The sequence below is a fragment of the Dasypus novemcinctus genome, chromosome 8 (genome assembly GCF_030445035.2).
Source record: "Dasypus novemcinctus isolate mDasNov1 chromosome 8, mDasNov1.1.hap2, whole genome shotgun sequence".
Classification (NCBI taxonomy): Eukaryota; Metazoa; Chordata; class Mammalia; order Cingulata; family Dasypodidae; genus Dasypus; species Dasypus novemcinctus.
In genome coordinates this window covers 88,047,565-88,074,256 of record NC_080680.1, presented here as the reverse complement: position 1 = coordinate 88,074,256, position 26,692 = coordinate 88,047,565, and the positions used below count along the sequence as shown (strand labels likewise).

The window sequence follows — 26,692 nt, the reverse complement described above, 5'->3', positions numbered from 1 at the left end:
CCAAAGCCACCATTTGAAATTCTAGAATCAGAATGACCTGAGCTTGAGTCCCTGTTTGACCACATGACATTTGTGGTACCCTGAAGAGGTAAACACTGTCAGGTAAATTCTAGTCTACTCCATAATCTCTGCCCAAATTTAGGAAGGTTTTTCTTAGAATAAATGTACAGAAATAGTACTTCATGTATGGAAATAGAACTCCTATCTGAGAAGCACAGTCTCTAGGCCCTATGTGAGAGAAAGGGAGGGCTGGGAAGGGTGGACTTCCTACTTTAAAGGAACTTTCCTTTCCCTCTGCCCTAGTGCTTCTGGGAGGGGGGCCAACAGCAGGGTGCACGGTTCATTCTCTGTATCATCCCTCTCCCAAAGAGGAATAATATAAGGATTCTTCCCACTCCTCTTTCAGGGGTAGCCCCATGAGGTCAGCAACCCCTAACAGGAGTCCAGGCAACTTGCACACAAAGGATGGTTTATTTGTCATTGGCTAGAGAGCAAGCAAGACAGGCAGAAGTAAAAATATCAGTTAAAAAGTGAGTGTGGAGAGATGAAGGCTGCAGCCACGGAACTTGGCTTGAGCTGTAAGGGGCTGGGGAAGCAGAAAGAGTAGCACCGGGAAGATGCTGTGCCAGGGCCAACCCTGCTTTTCCTGCCAAATCTTGCCCCCTCCCCTCCAAGTGGCTCCTGAGAGGACACAATACCCAGTTCCCAAGGGCAGCCAGAAACCTGTGTGCCTTGCTGCTCTCCCCCTTTACTACTTTTGGCAACTAAAAGGCAGGTGTTCTCTTCTTGCCTACCATGCGCCCCAGGGCTTCCTCAGGCCCCTCTGGGCTGACTTGACTCACCATGGCCTTGGGCCTCTGAGTACAGCTGCTGCAGCCAGTCCTCTCCCTCCACAGCAGGAGAGGGAGGCCTGGGGTACTCAGGGAATGCAGGCAGGGTTGGAGGCTCCAAACCACAGGTCAGAAGCAGGGCTGGGGGCAAGGGACAGGGGAACAGGGATCATTCAGCCTCTTGGGCTCCCTCACAGCTGGATGACCAGGGGCAAAGACAGGATGAAATTAGTCTCCCCACCCTGAGAAGCTGGGTCACCAACAGACAAGCTAAGTGGCAGGACTGCACCCATCCTCTCCTGCCCAGGCTAGAATGGGCAGGGGGCCTCCTTAGCTGAGCAGTTCCAAGTAGGTGACAGGGACCTTGCCCTTCTTGTTGCCTCGCTCTCCAATGAGCCAGTCAGGGTCCATGCCGGGCAGGCTGTAGACAGTGATGAGCTGAAGAATGAGGGCAGAGAGGGAAGGTTAAAGCTCTGGCCAAGAACAGAAAATGGCCCCAGGCCAAGTGGGGATAGGGGAGATACCCCCATGATACATGGGCATCTACACCTGTAGTGATAGGCCCACCCACTCCACTGAGACACGGGCAGATTGGAAAGTGCTTCCTCACAAAGCTGGAGCTTCTCCTTAACCCCCCTGGTCCCTCAGAGACAGTGATGTGGGTCTTCAATTGCAGTACCATGGTAGTTGCTAATCATCCCCTTGTGGCACCCAGGCCCACCTCATCAGCCAGCAGGGCCAGCTCACTGCTATCTGCTGCCTCATAATCATACAGCACACGAGCCTTTCGGGTTCCGCTGGCGGGTGGGGCCACCTCCTCCAGGCAGAGGGCAGCCTCTCCTGGAGGGACCAGGCCAGCCACAGAGGGCATCACAGGCATAGTGGCTGCAGTGGTGGTGGGTGAGGTACTGCTCAGGGGTGGGGAGGCAGGCTCTGTAGTGCCGACGAAGGTGCCTGGAAATCTGGAGAGAAGAGGGATGTGTCTTAGCAGTTAGGAGATGCATCCCTGTGAGGCCATCTAGGTGTCCCTCCTGCCCTACCAAATACCAGCTGGGCCTACTGCCCAGAGGCAAGGGTCCCTCCCAGTCCCAGCAGATTCCCCGCTGCTACTTACATGGCTCCCTGGGAGCTGGCAGCATGCAGGGAAAAGCAAAGTAAGGGGAAAAGTGAGATGGTCCTGACCCCTTGTCTCTGCCATCCTACCCAGCCCAAGTCTTCTCCTGAAACTTCTTTCAGAGCCCCAAGGTACTCAGAAGTCACCAAGTCTACCACCTCACTGCCCCACATATTCATGAGGTGCCCAGGCCCAGAGGGTGATGGCTCCCAGCCATGTCCCAGGCAGAGCCCTATAATCTGGCTCTGTGTGTGATGGGCTTTCTGAGCTCCGCTGGCAGAAAGCCTAAAAAGGGTTGGATTGCTCACTGGGTCTGGAAACTGAGGGTCCCCCAGTGGTTTCAGTGGTGCCCTGGCCTGGCCCTGGGTCCCACACCTGCCCAGCTGTTTCTGTAAGTCCAGCATGTGACGGTAGCATTGCGCATAGTAAGTTGTCTGAGACTCGACGAACTCATGGAGGCAGCGAAGGTGGTTCACCTGTGGGGAAGAGGTCTGGTTGCTGCTTACGGGATGGAACGCGTCTTAGGGGCAAAAATTCCATTCCCCGCCCCCATCCTCTGCCAGACCTGGGTCCTGCATTCAAATCTCTTCTGTCCCAAGCCTCCTGTTCCCTTAGAGGAGGACCGAGATTCCTACCCTTTGGGACTTGCTCTGCTGAAGGCAGGCACTCCCAGCCCAAAAGGTATCTCGGGGTTAAGCATCCCACCCTTAAGAGACCGTGGGGTCAAGCACTGCCTTTTTCTACTTTTTTTTTTCTTTTCCACCTTCTCTTAAGATTCAATTTCATTCCACTACTTCATAAACTCTGGGCGGGCATTAGTGGGGGCATGACAAGACAGTGGGGAGTGAAAGAGAAATTGAGGGTAGGACTCACATGAGTGCTACTGATTCCCTCCAGCAGGAGACGGGTCACTTCAGCCTGCCGGTCAAACTCTGTCTGGGCCACTCGGAGCTCCTGTTCAGCCTGGGAAGGAAAGGGCAGAGGAGGAGAGTATGTCTGTTTATTGCCTCCCCTTGCTTCCCTCCCTTCATCCTTCTCCAGTGCCCCTAAGGCCCACCCCAGGAGCAGCTTCCTCTTCCCATCCATGTGCAGAGATGGCACTTCCCCCTAAGGTTGCAGTCAGATGTGCTTTCCACTCCTAACCTCATACCTGGAGCCCAGATCAGAAGCTTAGGATCCCTGTCCTCTGGAAAAGCTACAGCCCCACCTGGTAACTGCACCCTCTCTTGGGTCAGAGGGTTCCTGTGACTATTAGCCAGAGTGACAGACTCTCTTGTGCTGTGCCACTGACTTTCATATCTGTCCATCTGCTCATCCAGTACCACCACCTATCAGGGGAAAACCCAATTAGCAAATGCCTCCTGATGGTCTACTCTGCTGTGGGGCACTGTGGAGTGAAACTTGCCCCACAGTGGAAAATGAGGCCCAGAGACAGAGTGGCTCAAGTGGATGTGGAGCAGGGCCTAGAACCCAACTCCGATAGCAGCAGGACTCTCATTCCCCAGCCCCTTCTAGCCCTCTTCCCCCAACCTCCCCCAAGTACCCACTCACCTTGTCCACCTCATCACTCCAAAGCTGCGGAGACCACAACAGGACCAGTTAGCAGGGAAGGGGAGGTGGGTACCGGTCAGCAAGGAAGGGGAGGTAGGCACTGGTCAGCAAGGGAGGGGAGGGGAGGAGGGACAGCTCAACCCCAGAGCTTTGTGCTCTGCCCCAGCTCCCGGAGACCCCAACCTCTTCTGACCCTCCTCCCATCTCTGCCTACCCCCTACATCATCCCCCTCCCAACCAGGAGCTGAGGCTGGTTTGAGGCTTGGTGTGAGGGCAGGACCGACTATCACAGTCCAGTCTTAACATGCTGCATGCAGGGAAGGGGGACAGCCAGCTGGGAAGTTCTGTTTGTGTTTTTCCTGAGTGTCTCCTACAGTACAAGCCCCCAGTCTCTGACTGGTCTCCCTTGAGACCAAGTGTCCCTCCCGCCCCACCCTGACACTTAGCTAAGTCTGGTGGGCTGGGAGGCAGGACCGTGTGACCCTGGGCCAGTCACTGAACCTTTCTGTTCTTCAGCAGAGAAAGGCAGCCTCGTGCCTGAGTCACACTGGGGTTCAATGGCAAAAGAAAAAAACAGGGCAGTCTCCACCCTCCAGGGTATTTCTCCCACTCGGACCAGGAAGGAGGGCAGGAAGTGTCATCCAGAGTCTAAAGAAGAAAAATCCCCCCTCCCCACCCCATGACTTAGGAGACCCATTTCTCCTGCCCACTTCTGGATATCTGTCCTAAAACAATAACCTGAAATACAGAAAGCAAAATAAGACCAGCCTACATGGACAGAGATGTCCTCACAGTGCTGTTTATAAAATCAAAACATGGGATGCAGCCTCCACATGTGCAGCACTGTAATGGCCAGCAACTGGAACCTGGCAGAGTAAACGACAGTGAACATTCCCTGGGGGCCAATTCCCAGTCACTGGATGATTGCACGGATAACACATGCTTAGGACACCGTGAAGAAAAGCCAAAGGGCATGGACGTGAGGATCTCAACCATGGGGGAAATGGAAGAACAGAAAAAAAGGAAAAGCACAGCAGTGGTTGTAATAGGCGAGATTTGTCTATCTCCCAAACTCTATAAATAAATACCAAATACCTCAACAAAGCTGTAAAGAAAAAAAAAAAAACAAGACATTCAAAGCCCTTTATGATCCACTTCCTGTATCCAAAACTCCCACCACTGCATCTGCCCCACTCACCCTTTCCCCCCAAATAAACTCTCAGCTCCCATCATTCTCAGGACACACCCTGTTCTCAAACCTATGGGCCTTTGCACAAGATGTTCCTTCGACCTCCAATGCTCATTCTCAAGGCCTTCTCAGGGTCCCTGTGACAACTAGCACATGCCCTGCAAAGGCAGCTGGAGAGCCTTGCAGCCATCCCCATCATTCTTAGCCCAGGGCCTGCACAGTAGGTGGGAAGTTAGGGGTAGGGAATGGTGCTTGCTGGTGGGAGGTGGTCAGGGTTGTGGATGGGGGCGCGGAGACCTCAGGTCCCCTGGAGGTGGGACAGCTGCTGCCCTAAGCTCATCACACTGTTCAGTTCAGCTGGCTGAGCCTCCATCTTCTACATTTTGCAGGGAAAAAAAATCCAGCAACAATGAGTACATGGGGCGGGCAGGCAGGCAGAGTGGGGGCGGCTGCTTTTCCCTTCGCCCTTAGTGCCTTTCCAGCCTCTTGGGACTTGCCCAATTAGTGCCCCCTGCCTTACCCTCTGGCTCCTGTTTCCTGTGCAATCAGGGCCAGTGGCGTGGGAGCAGGATGTAGGGGGAGAGGAGGCCAAGGGTGGGGTGAGGGGCGCTTACCGCGGAGGCGCTGGCCGAGAGAATGTAATTACGAGGTCTAGTCTCCTGAAAGTCAGGCACCGTCTGGCGGAGAACAGAGTTCAATGGTGGGGGAGGGGGGGATGGTCACACTGGGCCAGGGCCAAGGCCAGGAGGCCACCCTAGAGTCTCCCACGAGGAGATACCAGGAGCCTCTGGCCCCAGGGACAGGAGGCTACAGACAAATACAACACAGAAACCCTTCCCATTCCGACTGCCTGGGGATGAGGCAGGCTTAGAGACTCAGAGTCCAGAAATAAAGGCCAAGTGGGTGGGTGGCCATTGACCGAGAGCCAATGATAGCACATGTAGCAAAGAGACAGCTTGTGGCTGCCGTCAGCTCCCTTGCCTCTGGGAAAACCACAGGCTGAGCCCCGCCGGCTGGCCCATGGGTCATGCCCCCTCCCCAGGCCCATCTCACTCAAATACCCCAGTTAAACCCCAAATTCCCAAACCAAATCCCACTCCCCCCTCCCAGCTTTCTCCAACCCAGAATCACCACACACTGCATCTCTCACTCCTCCATCAAGGCCCAGGCCCCTCCCCCACAACGAGAGTAGACAGACGGATGCATGGATGGACAGAGTGACAGGCTTCCAACATTTGCAAAAAGCTGACCCACAGGCTCCAATGCCAAGCATATACCCCCAAACCAGAGGCTAGGCATAGAGGCTCTGGTGGGGAGACCAGCTACTTGCAAAATGCCCCAAGGACATCCCCTGGGCTGGCACTGTGGGCCAGAGGGCAAGATGGGCAAACCAAGAAGCAGCACAGCACGTGGGACAGGTATACTCACATCTCCCTCACACTGAGCCAAGTTACCCAAAGCAGAACAGAAAAGAACAAAAACAAAGAGTTAGTGAGCCCACAGTGCAGGCGGGAGCAGGCCCCAGGACCCAGCAGAAGGGGACACTAGGCAGATGGACAGACGGACGCACACAATTTCACCCTCTGGAAGGAGTCCTGATGTGTGTGTGTGTGCACGCACGCTTGTATGTTTAGAAGGGTAGGTACAAAGGATAGAACTGCTGGGCTTGCATCCTCTGAGACACTGGACCTGGGGCTGCCTAAGTACTAGCTCTGGAGAGGTTGTCCTGGTCTAACCAAAAGGTGTTAGACTACCTAAGCCGACCAACTAGAGAAGAGGTTGTGCCACTCCAGTAACTAAGCAAAGGCTGTCTACCCTGACTGATGGAGAAAAGGTTTGTTCTAGCCAAGTTATTGGAGAGAGGCTGTCCAGTCCAGGTGACTATAGATGACTATGTGACAGGGAGCTTGTCCTATCCAGATGACTTAGAAGAGGTCATTGCAACAGCCATAGGATCACCCTGGCCAACTCCAACAAGACTCCACTAGCTAAGCCCCTGCCTCCAATCTGGACTTAACGTACCTAGATATGCCAAGACCCTGCCATGGCTCTTGTCAGAGGAAAATGCAGACCCAGGAAAGGCCCAGGGCCCCATGACTACCCCGTGGAAGGGGAATACATGGAAGGTCTGGGACTGGGACTCTCATGGGCTGCTGTGGGCCTGGGCTGGGGTAGACCTTTCTTGGTCAAGAGGTTGGGCAGGCACAGGTGGCAGTTTCCCTAGCATGCCCTGAACCCACAGATTCCACATCCTCAGGTTCAGCTCTTTCCAACCCTGGCTCTAACCCTGGTGAATCACCTGTGTTCTGTGTCCCATTGGCCCAGTCAGGCTGAAAAGGCCTCAAAGAGCTGGGAGTGAGGGGGGAAATGGAGAAATGAGATGGCCCAGCTGCTCCCCAGTTTCACAGGGCTGCTTGAAAGGGTGCTTTAGACACACCCTGACCAATGTAAGTCCAACTCTGAGGGTCTCCATACCACACTGCAGGGGAGCCTGAGCACAGGGCACCCTGGGCCTAGCATTCTTGCAGCAGGTGGGGAAGTTAGTAAGGAGAGCCATGTCCGGGCAGAGCCGGGGACAAAGAGCAGAGCATCCAGGGAAGGCAGGGAAGGGGCATGCAAGAAACTCCAACTGGCTGTCTGGGGAGGATGTTGGATGCCCTGGGCCCAGATAGTCTGCCCACCCCATAAATTACTGCCCTGGGTCCCAGAACTCTGGGGCAGCCAGGATTCCCTTGGGGTGGGAGGCAGAGAGGCATGACCTGAAGTGGCCAGCCCAGTGCCCTCAAGCCAGGCCACTCAAGGCAGGGAGGGGGAGAGAGGTCATGCCAGATACCAGGTCCCTTCACACTCCCTGTGGCTGCAGCCAGAGCCTGGAGGGGCCAGGAGGCCAGCAGGGACACCTACCGTGGCTTTGGCTTCTGCTGCCTTGGCCTTCTTCAGTCGTGCTTTGGAGGCATCCAAGTCCAGACGCCGGTTTTGGAGGAGTCGTCTTTCCTTCTACACAGTGGAAAATGGGGAAGGGTGAGCCTTGGGAGAACCCTGGCTAGCAAGACTGGCCACTTGGTCAAGACAGGAAAACTGAGGCCCAGAGAGGTTTGAGGGGGTGGGTGGCATCCACTCCAGGACACTAAATCCACAGGAGCCAAGTTTAGGGAGGCCCCAGGAGTTCTGGATTCCCAGCAAGGGGAGGACAGCCTGTGCTCAGAGGCTCTAAGGAGGAGGTTGCCATGGTTACCAGAAAGTAGAACGGTCCCAGATCCCTCACCGAAATCGTCTTCCAGTCCCCTTCCAGGAAGTTACGCAAGGGTGTGAGGAAGTTGATGGAGGCCGTATGGATAAAGTCCCTCTCTGCAGCTCCCAGGCGCTTTTCAGCTTCTGCCACCTTGATCAGCGTCTTCCCTGAGAAACAGGGTGAAAAGTGAGGAAAAGGGTCAGGCTCAGGCTGCTCTGACCCCCCAGTAAGTAAGGGAGAACTTAGAAGGAGACATGCTGAAGAGGCATGAGCAAGGATATGAAACACAGAGCGGTCTGCTGGCAAAAAGTGGAAGCAATCTGCATATCCATCAACTGGGGACTGACAAATAAATAGGGGCAAAGGAAAAATGGAATACCATAGAGCCATTAAAAAGATTGAAGTTGGGGGTAGGACTTCCAGAATGTCAGAGAAAGGAGCTCGACAAATCCTCTTTCCAAAAAGCAATAATAAAACTGGACAAAACTGTCAAAAAGAAAACCATTTCAAGACTCTGTAAACTGACCAAAGGCAAACTACAATTTTAAAAAATTTTTAAATATGGTAGCATATATATAATAATTCTTACTTTAACCACTTTCAAGTGTACAATTCCGTGGTATTAGTCACATCAACATTTGCTGTTACCCTATCCCTTACCAAAACTTTTCCATCACCCTAACCAGAAACTCTGTACCAATTAAACATTAATTCCCAATTCCCTGACCCCACTTCAACTCCTAGTACCCCATAATCTTCTGTCTTTATGAATTTGCATATATTTGTTATTGTCTTATTGTGTCTGCCTTATTTAACTCAACATGATGTCTTTGAGGTTCACTCCTATTCATGGCTGAATAATATTCATTGTATGTGTACAACACATTGGGTTGCTTTGGTCTTGTCGCTATTGTGAATAATGCTGCTATGAAAGTTGCTGTACAGGTATCTGTCTAATTCCCTGCTTTAAATTCTTTTGGGCATGTATCTAGAAGTGGGATTGCTGGGTGCAAAATACAAATTGAGAAGCATTTATTCAGAGAGACTACTGGAACTTGGTAAGAACAGCAGGAGTCTGTGGCATTTTAGCCTGGGGCTGCTCCCATCTCCCAGCTCTACCAGGGCAAGGCAAGCCGTGAGGCTGGCAACTCTGATGCAGGAGGGCTGGTTTGACTTGGAGCTGGAGCATGGAAAAACCCATGAGATGCTATAAAAACAATAGCAATCTCAGTGGCAAATAATCAGGAAAGACCAACATCCCAGCCAATCTGAATTTGCAATACTGGTTGGGACAAGGAACAGACCTGCCAGGAATTTAACAGAGAGCTCTGGGAAATGAGACAGTCATAGTGGGCCTTGACATGCTCCCAAATATCTCCTGTGGTCTGCAAAGCTGTGCAAGTGTATAGAACGCTCAGAAGAGACTGGAGAGAACCCAAGTTCTCTACTCATCTCACTGAGCAGGCAGCCTTGCGTACTCACAAAGTAAAAGCTGGAGCAGACATGTTAACTTTGAACATGTTCCCCAACCCACTTATAAATCAATGAAGGGTGGAAACCTTAATTGTGCAAGATGTTTCAGTCCAACTGCTGATCAATTTTTGACTGACCACTAAGATATGCTGACCCAAAACCAATTCCTAGGAAGCCAGCCTCGAAAATTAAAAAAAATCAGAGAAATCAGTAGCTGCACACTGTAGGGGAGACAGACTCTACAGAATGTGTTCAGCCAAACAAGCTAACCAAAAAAACAAACGTCCCCAAAGAGCTACTATAAAATATTACCTAAAACGTCCAGATTTCAACAAAAATTAGGAGAAATACAAAGAAACAGGAAAGTATGGTCAATACACAGGGAAAAAAGCACTCAATAGAAAATATCTCCAAGTGGATCTAGATGTTGGATTTGGCAGATAGAAACTTGTAAGCAGCTATTACAAATATGCTTTTTAAAAAACAGAAACTATAAAGAATGAAAAGAAAGTATTAATTACAAGGATTCAACAAATAGAAAGTATCAGTAAAGGGAGAAAAATTATAAAAGAGTAGAAAATTTGGAATTGAAAACATAATAACTGAAATGAAAAATTCACTAGAGAGGCTCAACAGCACATATGAGCTAAAAGAAGAAATAATCAGGAACTTCTGAAGATTAGATCAACGGAGATTATCCAATCTGAAGAAAATAATGTAAAAAGAGTGAAGAAAAATAAACATAACCTCAGAGACCTGGGGAACCACCTCAGACAAAGCAACATTTATGTAATGGGAGTCCCAGAAGAAGAGAAGAGAGAGAAAGAGGCAAAAAAAAAAAAAAAAAAGTTTGAAGAAATAATGGCTGAAAACTTCCTAAATTGAATAAAAACAAATTTATATACCCAAGAAGCTCAACAAACTCCAGTAGGATAAATACAAAAGGATCAACACCTAGCACAACATGGTCAAACTGTAGAATGACAAAGACAAAAAAAAGTCTTTAAAGTAGTGAGAGAAAAAAAACTCATCATGCACAAGGGAGTCACAATAAGATTAGCTGACTTCTCATCAGAAACAATGGAGACCAGATGACGATAGGATGATATATTCAAAGTGCTAAAAGAAAAAAAACTCAGCCAAGAATTCTATATCCAGCAAAGCAACCTTCAAAAGTAAAGGTGAGGGGGAAGCAGATGTGGCTCAAGAGACAGGGCTTCCACCTACCATACAGGAGGAACTGGGTTAGATCCCTGGGGCCTGCTGGTGAAAAAGAAGAAGAGAAAAGCATGCCCGTGTGGCAAACCAGTGCCTGCACAAGTGCCCATGTGGTGATCCAGTGCCTACGTGAGTGCCTGCGTGGTTAGCCAGTGCCCCAAGCAAGTGAGTCATGCAGCAAGACGATGATGCATCAAAAGAGAGACAAGGGAAGCGGATTTGGCTCGATAGATAGAGCATCCGCCTACCACATGGGAAGTCCAAGGTTCAAACCCAGGGACTCCTGACCTGTGTGGTGAGTGGGCCCATGCTCAGTGCTGATGCTCGCAAGGAGTGCTGTGCCATACAGGGGTGTCCCCTGCATAGGGGAGCCCCATGCGCAAGGAGTGCGCCCTGTAAGGAGAGCTGCCCAGTGCAAAAAAAAGTGCAGCCTGCCTAGGAGTGGGGCCACACACACAGAGAGCAGATGCAGAAGGCTGACGCAACAAAAAGAGACATTCCCAGTGCCACTGACAAGAATACAGGTGGACACTGAAGAACAGAAAGCGAATGGACACAGAGAGCAGACAACTCGGGGCAGGGGGTGGGGTTAGAGAATTGAAAAGAAAAAAAGAGAGAGAGAGATAAGGGGAGAGGAGAGGTGAAGCGCAGCAGAGACCAGGAACTGAGGTGGTGCAATTGACAGGGAACCTCTCTCTCCATCAGAGGTCTCCAGGATCGAATCCTGGTGAATCCTAGAGGAGAGAAAATGAGAAGACAACACAGACAGCAAAAGCAGCAGGGCAGGAGGAGGGGAAGGGGGGGGGATAAGTAAATAAATAAATCTTTAAAAAAAAGTGAAGGTGAGGGAGTGGATGTGACTCAAGCAGTTGAGAACCTGCTTCCAGGGAGGTCCTGGGTTTGGTTCCCAGTGTCTCCTAAAGGAGACAAACAAACAATGAGCAAAAACAAGTAGCAAAACAACAAGAAAAAAACCTAGCAAACAAGCAAAAACAAGCAGACAACAAGAGAAAAACAACGAGCAGACATCGAGCAAAAAAAAATACAAGCAAGGAGATGAGGGAGCAAACTCGGGGGAAAAAAGGAATTAAAAAAAAATGAAGGTAAAATATAAACATTCTCATATAAACAAAGACTGAGAGAATTTTTTTGCTAACAGACCTGCCCACAAGAACATTTCAAGTTGAAAGGAAATGCCACCAGATAGTAACTCAAATCCATGAAATAAGCAGCACCAGTAAAGGTGATTACATAGATAAAGATTGATTTAAAAAACAATTGCACACAACAATACTTATAAAGCTGTATTATTGGGCTTATAACATAAGATACAATACATATGACAATATTAACATATTGTCCATTGCTCCATTGCAGCAAAGTGTCTGTATTTTATCAGAATTAAATTAGTATTACTTTGAAGTAGACTGCAATAAAATTAAGACACATATTATAATCCCTAAAACAACCGGTAAGAAAACAACTAAAAAATTTAAAATAAAAACAAAGGAATGAAAATGGTAACCAGAAAGTATCTATTTAACACAAGAACAGGCAATAAAGGAGGAAAAGAACAACAAAAAGAATTAAGAAAACAAATAGCAAAATAGCATAAATAATTCCATCATATCAATTATTACATTAAATTTAAATGTAGGGGAAGCAGATGTAGCTCAGTGGTTGCATCCCATGCATGAGGTCCCAGGTTCAATTCCCAGTACCTCCTAAAAAAAAAAAAAAAAAAAGTAAATGTAGTAATGTAAATATATTAACTATTCTAATCAAAAGGCACAGGTTGTCAGACTGCATTTTTAAAAAGACTCAAATATATGCTGTCTATAAGAGATACACTTTAGATTCAAAGGCATAAATAAGATAAAAAGAAAGGGATGGAAATAGATATAGCATGCAAACACAAATCATAGAGCTGGACTGGATGTACAACTATCAGACAAAAAATGTTATTAGAGACAAAGAGAACATCTTATAAAAGGATCAATTCATCAGGAAGATATAAAACTATAAGGATACATATCTAACAACAAAGCTCCAAATTACATGAAGCAACACTGAGAGAATTGAAAAGAGGAATAGACAATTCAGCAGTAATAGTTGGAGACTTCAATATCCTACTCTGAATAATGGATAACAAGACAGAAAATCAGTAAGGAGACAGAGGACCTGAACAACACTATGAACTAACTTGACCTAACAGACATCTATAGAACACTCCACTCTATTATCACAGAATATACATTTTTTTCAAGCACATATGGAACATTCTCCAGGACAGACCATATACTAGGCCATAAAATGAGCTCAATAAACTTAAAAAGATTGAAGTTATACAAAGTATGTCCTCTAACAAAAGTGAAATTAAATTAGAAATCGACAATGGAAGAAAACTTGGAAAATCCACAAATACCTGGGAATTAAACCACACACCACTGGGGGGAATGTAAAAATCGCACAGTCACTTTATAATCCAATTTGGTAGTTTCTTAAAAAGTTAAACTCATCATATGACCCAGCAATTCTATTCAGGTATATACCCAAGAGAAATGAAAACATATGTCCCCAAAATGCAAATATTGTACGCAAATGTTCATAGCAGTATTGTTTATAATGGTCCAAAACTGGAAACAACCCAAATGTCCATCAGTTGGTAAGTGGATAAAGAAAATGTGATATATCCATTCAATGAATGGCTATTCAGGATAAAAAGGAACAAAAATTCTGATAACCTGCTATAACAGGGATGAACCTCAATTATGCTAAGTGAAAGAAGCGAAATGCAAAAGACTACATACATATGGTGTGATTCCATTAAATGAAATGTTCAGAAAAGAGGAACTGATAGAGTCAGTAGGCATGTTAATGGCTGTATGGGGCTGAGGGTGGGAGTGGAATTCACTGTAAATAAATGAGTAGATTCTTTTGGGGGTAATGGAAATCTTTAAATTAGTGTGGGGATGTTTCACGAATCCTGCAAATTTACTAAAATTCACTGAATTATACACTTACATCAGGCATATTTTACGGCATGAAAGTATACCTCAATAAGACTTAAAATGAAAAAAAAAAGAAAAAAGATTGAGGTATATCAAATAAGTGCAGCTGAAAACAGGTACATGTAATGCAATGCCAAGTTATAAAATCAAGTTGCAGAAAAGGCCACATAGTATGACCCTGTTAAAAATATACAGACCAGGACCAGTTAAGGGAGACTTCCGTTTTGTTTACTCTTTTTTTTCCTGCATTGAATGAGGTCTTTACAGTTAAAATGAATTAGGTATTAGCTGATAATGAAAAAACAAAGGAAGGAAAGAGGAGGAAGAGGCAGGATGATAGAACACAACCCCAACCCCGGTGTGGGGCCTAGCTCACCATATGGAGTGGTGGGCCCCAGCTCGCTGGCTGCCTCTGCCATGTACTGAGCCAGCAGCTCTCCATTGGTGACCCGTGACGGGACCTTCCTGTCCAGCTTCTCATACAGGAACTCCTCTACTCGGGCACCTGCGGGGAAATAGCGCCAAAGCCACAGGGCTCATTGGTCTAAGCCCAAGGATGAAAGCCATGTGGAAGGAAACAGACCCAGACCAGGCACTGCCCACGGGAATGCCCAGCCTGGCGACCTCCAGAATGCTCTCTTTCTTACGCCCCTGGGAGACTGGCACCATTAACCCCTTACTTGACAGAAGAGGCAGCAAAGGCTCGGGAACATAAGTGACAGGGCTAAAATCAAAGCCTGTCCACTGCCGCCCTTATCACAACATGGATTTTCAGAACATAAACGATTCCTCACCATGGCCCCCAAAAGATCTCTGGTCACTCAATTAGCCACCTGTCAGAATCACAGACAGACAAGTGCCAGGACACCAATCATCCTGTCCCCGCTGGTGCTCCTGCAGTTTGGGTCTGCTTGCTTCTTGCTCGCAGTGTAACTGAGGGCAAGCCCTTTTCTGCCCCTGGGCCTTGCTGGCCTCTCTAAAATGACGGGGCTGGAGCACTGACCCTGTGCTTTTCCTGCCTCTTCTTCCAAGTGTGTTTTAGCCTCCGGGCATTTCTTCAACTCCTTTGATGCAAAGCTTAGCACTTCTGCTGACCCACACGGAGCATCTTGGAGCCCAACACTGAGTCCTGGTTTTCTTTTCCCTGGAACTCCCCACAACAGCCTTAAATCCCAAGAGCCAGCACCTGCGGGCTGCGTCCCTGCCCCTCACCCCCGAGGGCAGCCCCACGTCCACTCACTAGGGTTGGGCTGCAGCAGCACCTCTGTCTGCCTCAGGATCTTCTCTGTCCAGTTCTTCGTGCTGTCCGCCCGGACCAGGAGATTTTCAAAGTGGGCATCGAGCTCGGTTTTCTCGGCCTGGCCAAATTTCTCCTCTGTGAACTGTCAGGGGAGGGCCAAGGGGCAGGGAGAGCTCAGAAAGGAGGTGGGGAGTAGGGGAGAGGGAGGGGCGGTGGACACAGGCTGGCTGAGGGCTCACCTTACCCCCACCTACCTACCCCCTGCCCCCTGCTGGAACCCAGGCCTCAAGGTCAAAAGATTGCTCTGCTCCTCAATCAAGTCACAGGCCTGCTCTGGACCTCGATTTGTACCTCTGTGAAATGAGGTGACTGGACTAGAGGTGGGGCTTCTTTTGGATATTTGACAAAAGCTATAGATTCTCTCCCCACAAAAATGAACATTGACACAATATCTAGCATACAATTTACAGGAGTAAGGAAGTCTTGGGAGCCCATCTTTGGACGTCCTTCTAGCCTCATTCTGTAGAAGACACGGTAGAAAGTGCTCATGGAACAAATGGGGTACAAAATGAGGCCTGGGATTATCGGAGGCTCTGCAGAGAGCAAGGAAGCTGCTGGTGCAGAGGCAGCCAGGAAAGGGAGCAGGAAGAACCGAGGTTCTGTAATCAGAGAGGAGGCTTCGAGTCTCAGTTCAACCACTGACGAGTAGTGTGACACCGAGCAAGAGGCTTCACCTCTCTGAGCATCAGTTTCCTGAGCTGGAAAATGGGAATAAGTAATAGAGTCTCCCTTACAGGATGGTTGTGAGGATAAAATAAGAAAAGGGTGGGTAAGACAGTAAGTCAGTGTTCAACGTAAGGGGGTGCTGCTGCTAAGAGATGATGGGCGGAGAGAAGTCTGGGAAGGAAGGGGAGTGCGTGGGGACAAGGATGGCCAAATGGCTGGCCCTCTGCCACCTGGTGTGGTGGACGGGGATCAGATCACCACCAGCCCACTGGAGCCAACGTCTAGGTATACCCAGAACCCAGAAGGCATAGCAGCCCCACCCCAAGGCCAGGCAGGGAACAGGATGCCACACAGGTCCCCACTCAGAACTGGCAGAAGCCATGTGGGCCACTTAGAAAAAACCTGGCCCAAAATCCTGGCCCCTCAGATTTAAAAGGGCCCCTGGAACAATATCTCCATTTTCCAAACAGAGATGCCAAGGTCCTCTGCAGGCAGAGCAAGAGGCCTGCCCAAGATCACAGCCGAAGAGCAAAAGGTTAATCTGTAGGAATAACGGTGACCTTAACTGCAGCCTGGCCCAGGCTAAGTGCCTGACACTGATGACCTCACTGACTCCTCTGACAGGTTAAGCATCACATGATGATGCCAGTGAAGCTGAGGAAGGGGCTGGACTGTGTTGGAGTCAAGGGTCATCACGGTCTGGGGGTCCGGAGGCCCTGCCTGGAGCTATATGGCAGTGATAATCCAGAAGCTGCAGGGCCACTCCAGCTACAGGGAGCGGGGGCAGACTCCACGACAGAGTCAGGTTGCTGGGCAGCCATCAATTATGTAGCAGGGCTTGGGTTTCTCCCTACAGGACTGAGCAGGCGGGCCTCCAGCTCTGCTCCTCCTAGCTTCCCCCGCCCTTGCCGGCTCTGCCTCTTCTTCCTCTTCACCGTCCCCCACTGTGGCCTCCATGGAGTGAGCCCTGGGCCTGCCCTTTCCCCAGTACTACATCCCCTGTGGCTCCAGCACTTGCGGGGAACCAGGTGCCGAGCAGGCCTCACCATGTCCAGTCCTCCTCAGAGGCAGGGAATGAGGGGGCAGAAGGGTGGCATCAGCCCCATTTTCCAGACCAGGAAACCAAAGTCACCTCTCTGGGCCTCAGTTTCCCCCTTGGAGAATGGGGAGAGCAGAATTTATTTCACACAATATCTGGAAGGTGCTTCGCTCTGTGGCTGGAAGGCAGTATAGGTCTGATAAATGTTATTATTATTTATGGTTAATAAAGCCACCTGGGCCCTCCCTGACCTGATGTGACCAGTAGTTCTTCACAGGTAACATGTCCAAACCCAGTCCATGTCTGCCCTCAATGCACACCCGAGCACCGCCCCTCCTTATGGAGCACTCCCCGCCCACCTGGCCGCCTGCCCACGCCCCATGTCCACCCTAGTGCCAAGACAGGCTTTCCCTATCTTGTGGGCGTCCCTCCACATGCACCCTGCTGCCTGCCTTAGAGGAGGCCTGCGCTGCCGCCTTCCTGGCTTTACTACTCTTCTACTCTACTGCTACTGTTACTGCGATTACTACTAAGAGTATTGGTGCTATCACTTCTGCTGCTCCCCTATCCCTCCATGGCATCCTACCCATTCCCTAATACGTCTAAGGTTTTCCTGCCTCAGTGCCCTTATCTGGGTTGTGTCTGCCCACCTGCAATGCCCTCCCTATGCCAACTTCATAAAACCCTCCCTACTTTCAAGACACAGCTCAGGGGTCCTCCATCCAGGAAGCCATCCCAGAATTACCCATGCAAACACGATCTTGTCCTCTGGGTTCCTGTCCCGGAGCCAAGGCCTTTTTCCCGCAGGATGAGGGTGGGGGTAAGGCTCTTAAAGTTGTCCCTGGGGGTGTGGGGGTGCTGAGCACTCACCCGGGAAGCCCTAGTGCTGTCAAGGTGGCATGGTAACAGAGGAGCTGCCCCCTCCTGGCCTGACCTCTATCCCCAGGTCCCCTGTGCAGCCTCTCCTGCCTGAGGCACATTTCAGGCCCCTCTCTCCCCTGGCCTGCCACCTGTCTTGTCCCTGCCAAGGAAAGGGGGCTCAGTGCCTCAGAGGCCGATGCCTGCAGAGTCTGAGGCTGCTCCCTGCAAGATGGCAGCAGCAGGGGGTGGGTGTGCAGAGCCAGAGAAAGCCTCTATTTATAAAGCTGCCAGCTCCCGCCTCTACCCCGGGAGGCTGGGGCCTGGGCGCTGTTGGCTCCCACTCCACTACGGTGGTCCTGTGGGCCTGCCCCTACCTAGGAGTCAAGGCCACAGACCCAGGCTCCTCACTCCCGAGAGCCAGGTCAGGTGCCAGGGCCTCGGCAGCAGAAGGAAACCTGCAGATCAGGTTCTTCCCCTGATGCGGGAGATAGTGCAGTTGCCATGCCAACCTTGGGGAGGCTTCCCCACCTCCCAGATAGACTGGGGCTGTCTGAGGGGATCCGAGGTCCTGGATCCCCACCAGGCTTGGAGCACAGAGCAGCAAATCCTCACTGGGACACAAATCCTCACCGGGACACTATGCTTTCTAGTAAACATCGTCACATGGGCTTCAGAGAGGGAGGCCTGGCTGGGACTGGGCTCCTCTACAGAGTGAGGGTTGAACTCCATAGTGCTGAAAACATCAATAAGGACAAGACAACAAGATTTGTTCACAATGCACTGTGACGGGCCAAGCCTCCACGTCTGCAGGATCTCAATCGATCCCCACAACCACCCCTGGAGGCAGACACGGTGTGACACCTGATTTGCAGGTGGGGAGACTTGAGGCTCAGAGAGGGGAAGCAACTTGCGCATGGTGCACAGGTGCACTGTTAACCAGATTCATACCAATCACGAGCTGGCTTTACTGGACAAGTACAGGCCCAGTCTCGCAGAATCATCCCATCCCTCCTGCAGGTAGGCACTAGTAACCCCATTTCTCAGAGAGGTGAAGTCACTTCCCCAAGGTCACAGGAGGACCCATTCGCACCGTATCTGACTCCAGGTCTTCGCCATGACATTAAGCTTCCTCCGTTATTCGCCCAGGCAGTAATGTGGATAGAACTTGTTCCCATCCCAGAACACGGGTCTGGACGGCTTCCCAAAGAAGGGGCCCAGGAAGCCCCCAGCCCTCGGCCTTCTCCCCTTCGCTAGGCCTGGGGAATAGGAGGAAACAGGCCTCCCAGGGAGCAGAAAGCAAAGACCCCCTTCTGGCTTCTGGCCTGATTCTCTAAGCCTGTAAAAGGGCCCTGAGGGATCACAGGTGTGGAGACTCAGGATCAGAGAAAGGGCTGTTACAGGTCCATGCATCGCTGGGCCCAAGCCCCAGGCTTCCAAAGGCCCCCGCCGTGGGCCACAGTCAAGGCTGGGCAAGGAAGAACTGGAAGGAAGGAAGGAGGCGCCGGCTGTCCTCTCCTCTCCTTATCCAGGCTACCCAGGCACCAGCGCAGCGTGGTAATCCAGATGGTCCAAATGGTGGGTGGACACTGCCACCTCTCCCGCAGGCAGCAAAATAGAGGCCGCGCTCAGTCCCCGGCCAGTGACACGCTGAGGGTGCGGCCGGGGTGGCCAGAGGCCTCGGGCTCGCGCTCTCTTCTAGGCAGCACAGAAGAAGCGGGGGTAGGGGGGGACCCCGGCGGGGAGTCAGGATGTCCCCGCAGCCAGAAAGGTAGCCTCAGCAGAGGAGGGGCTTCCGCGCCGCGCCCGCCCCACATCCGGGCCCCGGCCGCGCAGGGCCCAGGGCGCAGGGCCTCACCTGCACCGCCCGGGTGAAGAAGATGCCCGCGTCGGACGCCAGCTTCTTCATGTTGAAGTCCATGGCGCGTCCGCACGGCCGGCCACGCCCGGCCCGAGCACGGCCTGGCAGCCCCCCGCCGCCGCCGCCCGCCGCGCACCCCCGCCCACCTGCTGCCGGTGGGGCCGCCCTCAGCGCGCCCCGCAGCCGCCGACGAGCCCGAGCGCGCAGGGCGGGGCGCGGCGGCCGCCGGGGGAGGAGCCGCGCGGAGGGCGGCCCGGGGGAGGAGCCGCGCGGAGGGCGGCCCGGGGGAGGAGCCGCGCGGAGGGCGGCCCGGGGGAGGAGCCGCGCGGAGGGCGGCCGCCGGGGGAGGAGCCGCGCGGAGGGCGGCCGCCGGGGGAGGAGCCGCGCGCAGGGCGGCCCGGGGGAGGAGCCGCGCGCAGGGCGGCCCGGGGGAGGAGCCGCGCGCAGGGCGGCCGCCGGGGGAGGAGCCGCGCGGAGGGCGGCCCGGGGGAGGAGCCGCGCGCAGGGCGGCCCGGGGGAGGAGCCGCGCGGAGGGCGGCCCGGGGGAGGAGCCGCGCGGAGGGCGGCCCGGGGGAGGAGCCGCGCGGAGGGCGGCCGCCGGGGGAGGAGCCGCGCGGAGGGCGGCCGCCGGGGGAGGAGCCGCGCGCAGGGCGGCCCGGGGGAGGAGCCGCGCGCAGGGCGGCCCGGGGGAGGAGCCGCGCGCAGGGCGGCCCGGGGGAGGAGCCGCGCGCAGGGCGGCCCGGGGGAGGAGCCGCGCGGAGGGCGGCCCGGGGGCGGCCCGGGCGCTCGCTGCTGCCCCCTGCGTGCGCCCGCCCGCGGGCCGCTGCCGCAGCCGCCTCCCGGCCTTCCCCTGCTTGCCTGCCCGCCTGCTCGCCGCCTGGGCCCGCCTCGCTTGGTTGCTCCTCATTCGTCCATCTTTTCCCTCGGTCTCTCTCCTCGGTGCTTCTTCCCCTTCCTCTCCCTTTGTCTGTTCACACCCCCCCTCCCGCCTGTGATGCCCTCTCCCCCCGACCCCCATTTCTCCGCCTCTTCTGCCTTGGGTGTCTCTCTGCTCCCACTCCTCGCCCTCTCCAGCTGCCTCTCCTCTTCTTCGCCTGACCTTGGTGACCCAGCGGACAACTGAGCCGGGGGCAGGCCAGCGGGAGGCCCGTCCTTCACCTCTGGGACTGCTCTTTGTTCCCTGGAGGCCCTCTGTCCCCAGAAGTGGAGGTGTGTGTGCAGAAGAGTTACTTCGGGGAGGGGATCCTGGGGCAGGAACCGTGCAAGAGAGGAGAGCAGGGGAGGCTTCGGTTGGGTGGTCAAAGGTCCGGTCTCTGCAGAAGCGGAACAACTGAGCTACCTTAGAGGAATGGACACGTATTGACCTTGAACCAGTTCCTCACAGCCGCAGACTGGCAGGGGCATGGTCGGCAGATATTCCACTCTCACCACCTCCCCGGGCCCTCAGCTTCTGGGCTTCATTAGTTAATCGCCTGGAGAGCTCAGTACCTCAACTGGTACTTCTCCTCCCTGGATCTGTCCCCTGGATGCCCACCTTTAGGCATCTTCCTATACGTACCTCAGCTTCCCAACACCTACCAGCCTGAGTGTGCCTTGAGTGACCTGGGGATGGGACCCAGTGCAGTGGAGCCCAGGTAGATGGATTTTTAGCACCATGCTCTAACCAACTGAGCTAATCGGCCACGATAAGATGGAGTTTCGAAAAGCTTCCAGATGAGTTAATATGCATCCCAGGTTCAGAACCACTTACCTCTACATTTTAGCTAATGGAGCCATCGTTGATGCTCATGTGACCCACACACCTGCAATCCATCATCTGTGTGTGTGTTTCTGTTCGTCTGTATTGATCGATTTACCTATCAGTATCTGTCCTTATCTTTCATTTAGCCAACAGCCAGCCATATCATCTTGCAACAGCCACATATCAACAGAGCTAGATGTTCTTTCATTCAATAACTCATACTGAGAACCTACTTTGAGTCAGGCACTGTTTTAGATGTTGGAGATACAGCAGTGAACAAAACAAGGTCCCTACCCTCATGAGCAAACAATTATAAAAAATGTCAGGTGATGAGTCTTGAAAAGAAAACTAAAAAAGTAAAGGAGAGAGTGATAGTAGGGACTAGTTATCACTGGTTGATAGTTGTACCTGTCTATATCTTTTATCTGTTTATCTAGCTCTCTATTTGGCTATTGCAGTTTTTCTAATAGCAACAGCCAAAGTATCCCGAGCCCATTCCAGGCTAAGCACTGGGCATTTTAGGGGTGAGGAAGCTGAGGTTTAGAGAAGTTAAGGACTTGCCCAAGGTCACAGGGGAGGAAGGAAGATCTAGCCCATCCAAGCAGCTCAGCTGTGGACACAGCCCTCCACATCAGTCTCCTTCTTCCTTGGTCTTCTGGGCTGCCATTCTCCACTCTCAGGTTCTTGCCACCCTGAGTCAAAGATGCTAATTTCTCTCTTGCCTCTGCGTCACAGCCCATGCTGTTCCTGAAATATTTATTTCTCTCCTCTCTGCCCAGCTAATTCCTACTCGTCCTTCAGTTCTCTGTTTAGACGTCTCTTCCTTTCAAGAGCCTTCCCTGACCTCACATCTCCCCATCCCACCCAGGGGTCTCCTCAGTACCACCAGACTCTTGGGATCCCACCCAGTAGAGCACCTGTCACTAGATTGGAATTAAGTGTCTGCATCCCTTGACAGACTATGAGCTCCTCAGAGCCACCACATAACTTGTCCACTGCTATTTCCCCATGTCCAGCTGAGGAGGGGCTGTTGCGGCCAAAATATTATTAAATGAACGAAGGAATGTGAATGACTTTACTGATAACTATAATTTAAAAACTTAGAAGTGACCAGACTCTTCAGTTAGGAAAGGACTGCTACACCATTCTCTTTGCAGAGGGAAAAGCCCTCGGACCCAGGCAAATACTTACATCCCCATTTTACAGCAGCAGAAACTAAACCTCAGAGAATCGAAATGGCAGAACTTGATTGCAACTCAGGTCTGCCTGACTCCAGACGCAGTGTTTGAAGCAAAACACAGTTGGTGGTTCTAATTAAATCACACTTGACACCGATTCTCAGGGAGACACTGTCTTGGAGGAGAAACCTGGCACTTCTGCTAACAACTCCAGAACAAGGTGGAAAGTGGCAAGTGTTTAAGAGGATGCTGTGGGAGGTCAGAGGTGGTGGCATTTAAAAATGGGAGCTTGAAAGGTAGAAAGGATTTGTCCGTGTGGGGGCAGGCAGGGGTAGAGGAGCCAAAGCCAAGGGCACACACCGTCGCGGTATCCTCCCAGAAAACCCGTAAGTCTCCCCTTGAGAGTACTAAGAGCTCCGCCTCAACCCCTTTAAGGGTGGCCCGCCCTCCTCAGCCACCCGTGTCAATCTAATCCTGATGACCAATCGTAGGAGAAAAGAGAGCACTTCCGCGCCTCAACCGCACTTAGGGGGCGGGACGGAGGACGAGCGAAGGCGCGACCAATCTGGACACGTGGTCTAGCCCTGTGGGGGCCCCCCCCCACCAGGCCGGAGCGGCGCGGAGGGGCTCCGCGAGGCTCATTGGCCAGAGAAGAGGCGGTCGGGCGCGAGGCCACGCCCCCCGGCGGCCGCGGGGTAGGTTGCGCAGCCGCCGGGGAAGGAGACGCTGCCCTTCCGCAGCGATGGGAGCCTGGGTGAGTGTGGCCCCGGTTCTGCCCTTCGGGCTGGCGAGTGGCGCGGGGCAGGGGCGGGACTGCGGCAGGCGAGGGCCAGGCCTTCGCGGGAGACGAGGCGGGGGCGTTGGTGTCCGGGCCCGGCCGAACGGGGAAGGTGCCTGCGTTGGAATGAGCAGGTACCCGGGACGAGGACGGCGCGAGAGGGTGCCCTAGTTGGGGGTGGAACGAGAAGGCACCTGGGTCAGTGAGATGCCCAGACCTGGAACGCTGAGAGAGTGTCGGAGCAGGGGCTCAGGTACCCGGCCCTGGGTTGAGAAAGTACGTGGGGTGGGAGGAGCAGGTGTCCCGACCGAGTTCGGCGCCAGAGGGTGCCTGGACAACCCTCAGCGATATTCCGGAGGCCTGGGCAAGGGAGGAGGCCTGGCGGGGGGTTCGCAAGAAGATGTCCAGGACCGGGTGAGCAGGTTTTGAAGACGGGGTTATTGCTGAGGTCTAGGGCTGGGGCAAGGATTGGAGGCGTCCAGTGTTCTGCCCGATGAACTGGCGAGGTGTTCAAGGTAGAACGAACAGGAGACTGGGAAGAGGTTGGCTCGAGGGAGTGCCTGGGCTGGGGCCATTGCTGGGACCAAGGTGGATTGAGGAGGCATTCCTGTGATCCAGGGCAGGGGAAGAGGTGTCACGGATAGAAAATACGGTGTCCAGGCTGAGGGTGTTGTATGTGCCATCGTGGGGGTGGAATGAGGTGGTGCCTGCCCGAGGTTCTCTGGCGGGACAGGTGGCTGCCCAGATGGGGCCAGGCTCTGCACAGGGTTACAAGCGTCCACGTGGTGGGGGACATTGCCCTGGACTGATGATCACAGAGAGGAGGTGGTGGAGTCTCCTCTTTGGCCTGTGGCCCTTTCAGAGGGACAGACAGGGCTCAGATAGGCTGGATCTATCCCAGGACTGAAGCAGGCTTGGGGAGCCAGTGTTGTTACCTAGCAGTCTTCTGCTCTTGGCTTTTCCTGCAGACAAACACCCAGCCTCCCAGACCTGGAGCATGTACTCAGGCTCGTCTTTGTAGCTCCCTCTTACATTGTTTGGTTGAGGAAAGGTCAGGGGAAACACCATTGCAGCCTTGGAATCCTCTGAGCTTGGGTTACACCCCAGTGACCTCAGTCAGGATACTCTCCTCCCAGGGCCTCAGGTTCCCCATTATCGAGACGAACAGTAGTTACCTGTGGCTTCTGTGAGTGACTATTAAAAGCTCATGTAGAGAAGCTGTTCCAAGCCTGGCCTGTAGTAAGTGCTTGAGAAATAATAGCTGCTGACCCTCGGAAGTCCTTCCCTCCATTGTGAGGCCTGGACCAGTTGGTGGGGTAGGGGGTGGGGTGGCTGCCAGTGTTAGCAGGCCGTGACCACTGGAGGTCACATAACTCAACCCACAGCCTCCTGCTTGGCAGACGGTCTCCTACCCTTGACAACATGGCATTTTCCTGAGCCCTAAAACATTGTCCCATCCACTCCCCAGCTCTAGAGCTAGACTGATAAAATCGTCCTTCCGGCGGTGGACTTGGCCCAGTGGTTAGGGCGCCCGTCTACCACATGGGAGGTCCGCAGTTCAAACCCCCGGCCTCCTTGACCCGTGTGCAGCTGGCCCATGCGCAGGACTGATGTTCGCAAGGAGTGCCCTGCCACGCAGGGTTGTCCCGGCGTAGGGGAGCCCCACGCGCAAGGAGTGCACTCTGTAAGGAGAGCCGCCCAGTGCGAAAGAAAGTACAGCCTGCCCAGGAATGGTGCCGCACACACGGAGAACTGACACAACAATATAACGCAACAAAAAGAAACACAGATTCCCGTGCCACTGACAACAACAGAAGTGGACAAAGAAGACGCAGCAAATAGACATAGAGAACAGACAACCTGGCTGAGGGTGTAGGGGAGAGAAATAAATAAATAAATCTTAAAAAAAAAAAATCGTCCTTCCTTCCATTCGCTGGGGTGAGCCATTTCTTGTGCTGGCCCTGTGACTTTGGCTGACATCCTAGGTAGACAGGGTCTGGCTTGGCCTGTACATCGTTTCTGCCTGAGGTCCCAGGAGCCCTTGACGATATCGTGGGGCTAGGTGGTGGTGTTGGGAGTACCCTGCAGGGTCTTGGGGACTGGGCTATATGTGACCAAGGCACCTAGTCCCTGGCCTTGAGATGGACAACAATGGGGTGTCCTGGGAGGTCTCAGAAGGCCCCAGGGGAAATTGCCCTTGTGGTCTGTGGTTCTGCTGGGACTTGCCCATTCCTGATCAATGTCAAGTTTAGCAAAGCACAGAGTCTGGAGTCTGATAGACATGAGTTCAAATTCTGTCCCCACCACATGCCAGCTCTGTGACCTTGCGCTCTGTACCTGTCCCTTTTGAGCCTCAGTTTTCTCATGGCAAAAAGAGGGAGGAGTGAATAGCATCTGTTTCACAGAATTATAATGATTCAGTGAAATAATGTGTCTAAAGAACTCAATATATAATGTAAAGTGTAGTAGTTATTTATATTTGGGGGAAATACCCTGCTGTTTTCATAATGCTGTCCACAGGGAGTAAAACAAGTTTGAGAGTAACTTACCATCTCCCAGGGCCTGGGTTCTCCCTTGGGTCAGCACCCCAGAGGTGCTGTCTTCTCCCAGCGCTCTTGGTGGGCAGAGGGTCTGTGGGGTGTTTGACTACCTTCCTGCTGGCGGTGACAACAGGGCTGCGGCTTGACTCCAGGCCTGACTTGCCACATGGAGGCCCCACTCCTGCCTGCCCCCCCAGCACTCTTGTGTTTATTTGTGTGTGCCCATGTGTGCATGTCCTCGTGTCTGACTTGGCCATCTGTCCCCTAGCTCTGTGGAGGGACCCTGTGGTCTGTGTATCCTTGTCCTTCTGGGGCGTGGACAGTGCTCAGGACCCAGCCAGCAGCCAGTTGAAGACTGTCCTTTTTGGAAGCCACTGGCCCGAGGGCTCTTGCTGGAGTGCTGGCCCTGCCATGGCGTTCCGGAGGGCCGAGGGCATGTCTATGATCCAGGCCCTGGCCATGACGGTGGCTGAGATCCCTGTGTTCCTGTACACAACGTTTGGGCAGGTAAGGATTGGGGTGGGTTGTGGGCCTGCCCTTTTCCTGTCTGGTCCATGAAACACTGAGCCACTCAGCCTGGGCCGCTCAGCACCCAGGAAAGCTGAGCCTTTGTTATGCTGCCCCGGCATCTGGTGTCTCCTCTTTGAGCAGGGTAAGAAGGTCTGGGTTAGGAGTCAGGGGTAGGAGTCTCAGTTTTCCTCTTCTTTCAAAGGGGTCATGGGGAACAGATGTCGCTCAAGTGGTTGAGTGCCTGTTTGCCATGTATGAGGTCCAAGGTTCGATCCCTGGTAACTCCTAAAAACAAAAACAAACGATAAAAACAACTCATTGGGGAGCAGATGTCACTCAGTGGTTGAGCACCTGTTTCCCATGATTGAGGTCCTGGGTTCAATCCCCAGTACCTCCTAAAAGGAGGTGGGGGATAACAGTAATGCCCCCTGGATCAATTCTGTGGCTGACCAGGCTCCCAGCCCTTCCCAAGACTGTGCTCTGTGCTAGGCACTAGGGCAAGAGGAATCAGGCACAGCCCTGCCTGAGGTGCTCCCAGTGCAGCAGGCAGAGGGCGAGGATGGAGCAGTGGCAAGTGTACAGCCGGGTTGCAGGATGGAATGG

General features: G+C 52.7%; 2 protein-coding genes across 11 annotated transcripts in view; one reads left to right on the top strand and one right to left on the bottom strand.

Moving 5' to 3' along the window:
- Positions 1–452: 452 nt before the first annotated feature.
- SH3GLB2 (SH3 domain containing GRB2 like, endophilin B2) lies at positions 453–19,480 on the bottom strand. 10 transcript variants are annotated; one of them, XM_012527011.4, is made up of 13 exons: positions 19,340–19,480; positions 14,859–15,000; positions 13,995–14,123; positions 7,950–8,083; positions 7,589–7,681; positions 5,299–5,361; positions 3,997–4,143; positions 3,496–3,519; positions 2,818–2,907; positions 2,320–2,420; positions 1,945–1,959; positions 1,552–1,792; positions 453–1,268 (listed from the first exon to the last, which is right to left on the bottom strand). In XM_012527011.4, exons 1-13 carry the CDS (start codon positions 19,400–19,402, stop codon positions 1,161–1,163), a joined length of 1,350 nt encoding a protein of 449 aa, XP_012382465.2. In that variant the 5' UTR covers positions 19,403–19,480; the 3' UTR covers positions 453–1,160. The 10 variants fall into 10 exon arrangements, with proteins under 10 accessions (XP_012382465.2, XP_058158256.1, XP_058158254.1 ...); XM_058302273.2 differs by lacking the exon at positions 2,320–2,420; XM_058302271.2 differs by lacking the exon at positions 1,945–1,959 and having other exon boundaries at positions 19,340–19,478.
- Positions 19,481–22,836: 3,356 nt separating this feature from the next.
- The window catches only part of MIGA2 (mitoguardin 2), a 34,631-nt gene continuing 30,775 nt past the window's right edge, over positions 22,837–26,692 (top strand). The window contains exons 1-2 of the mRNA XM_058302269.2: positions 22,837–23,015; positions 25,848–26,086. Coding sequence (XP_058158252.1) covers positions 25,991–26,086 — 96 coding nt within the window. The 5' untranslated portion in view covers positions 22,837–23,015; positions 25,848–25,990. The remainder of the gene's footprint in view (positions 23,016–25,847; positions 26,087–26,692) is intronic.

Bases quoted from the DNA above. Each gene is read 5' to 3' on its own strand.
- SH3GLB2 (XM_012527011.4), bottom strand. From the start codon at position 19,402: ATGGACTTCAACATGAAGAAGCTGGCGTCCGACGCGGGCATCTTCTTC. The intron at 14,124-14,858 runs GTGAGTGGACGT...ATTTCCCCGCAG, and splicing joins GCTGCTGCAGCCCAACCCTA to GTGCCCGAGTAGAGGAGTTC. The intron at 5,362-7,588 runs GTAGGTGTCCCT...GTTCTCCGCCAG, and splicing joins CAGCAGAAGCCAAAGCCACG to ACGGTGCCTGACTTTCAGGA.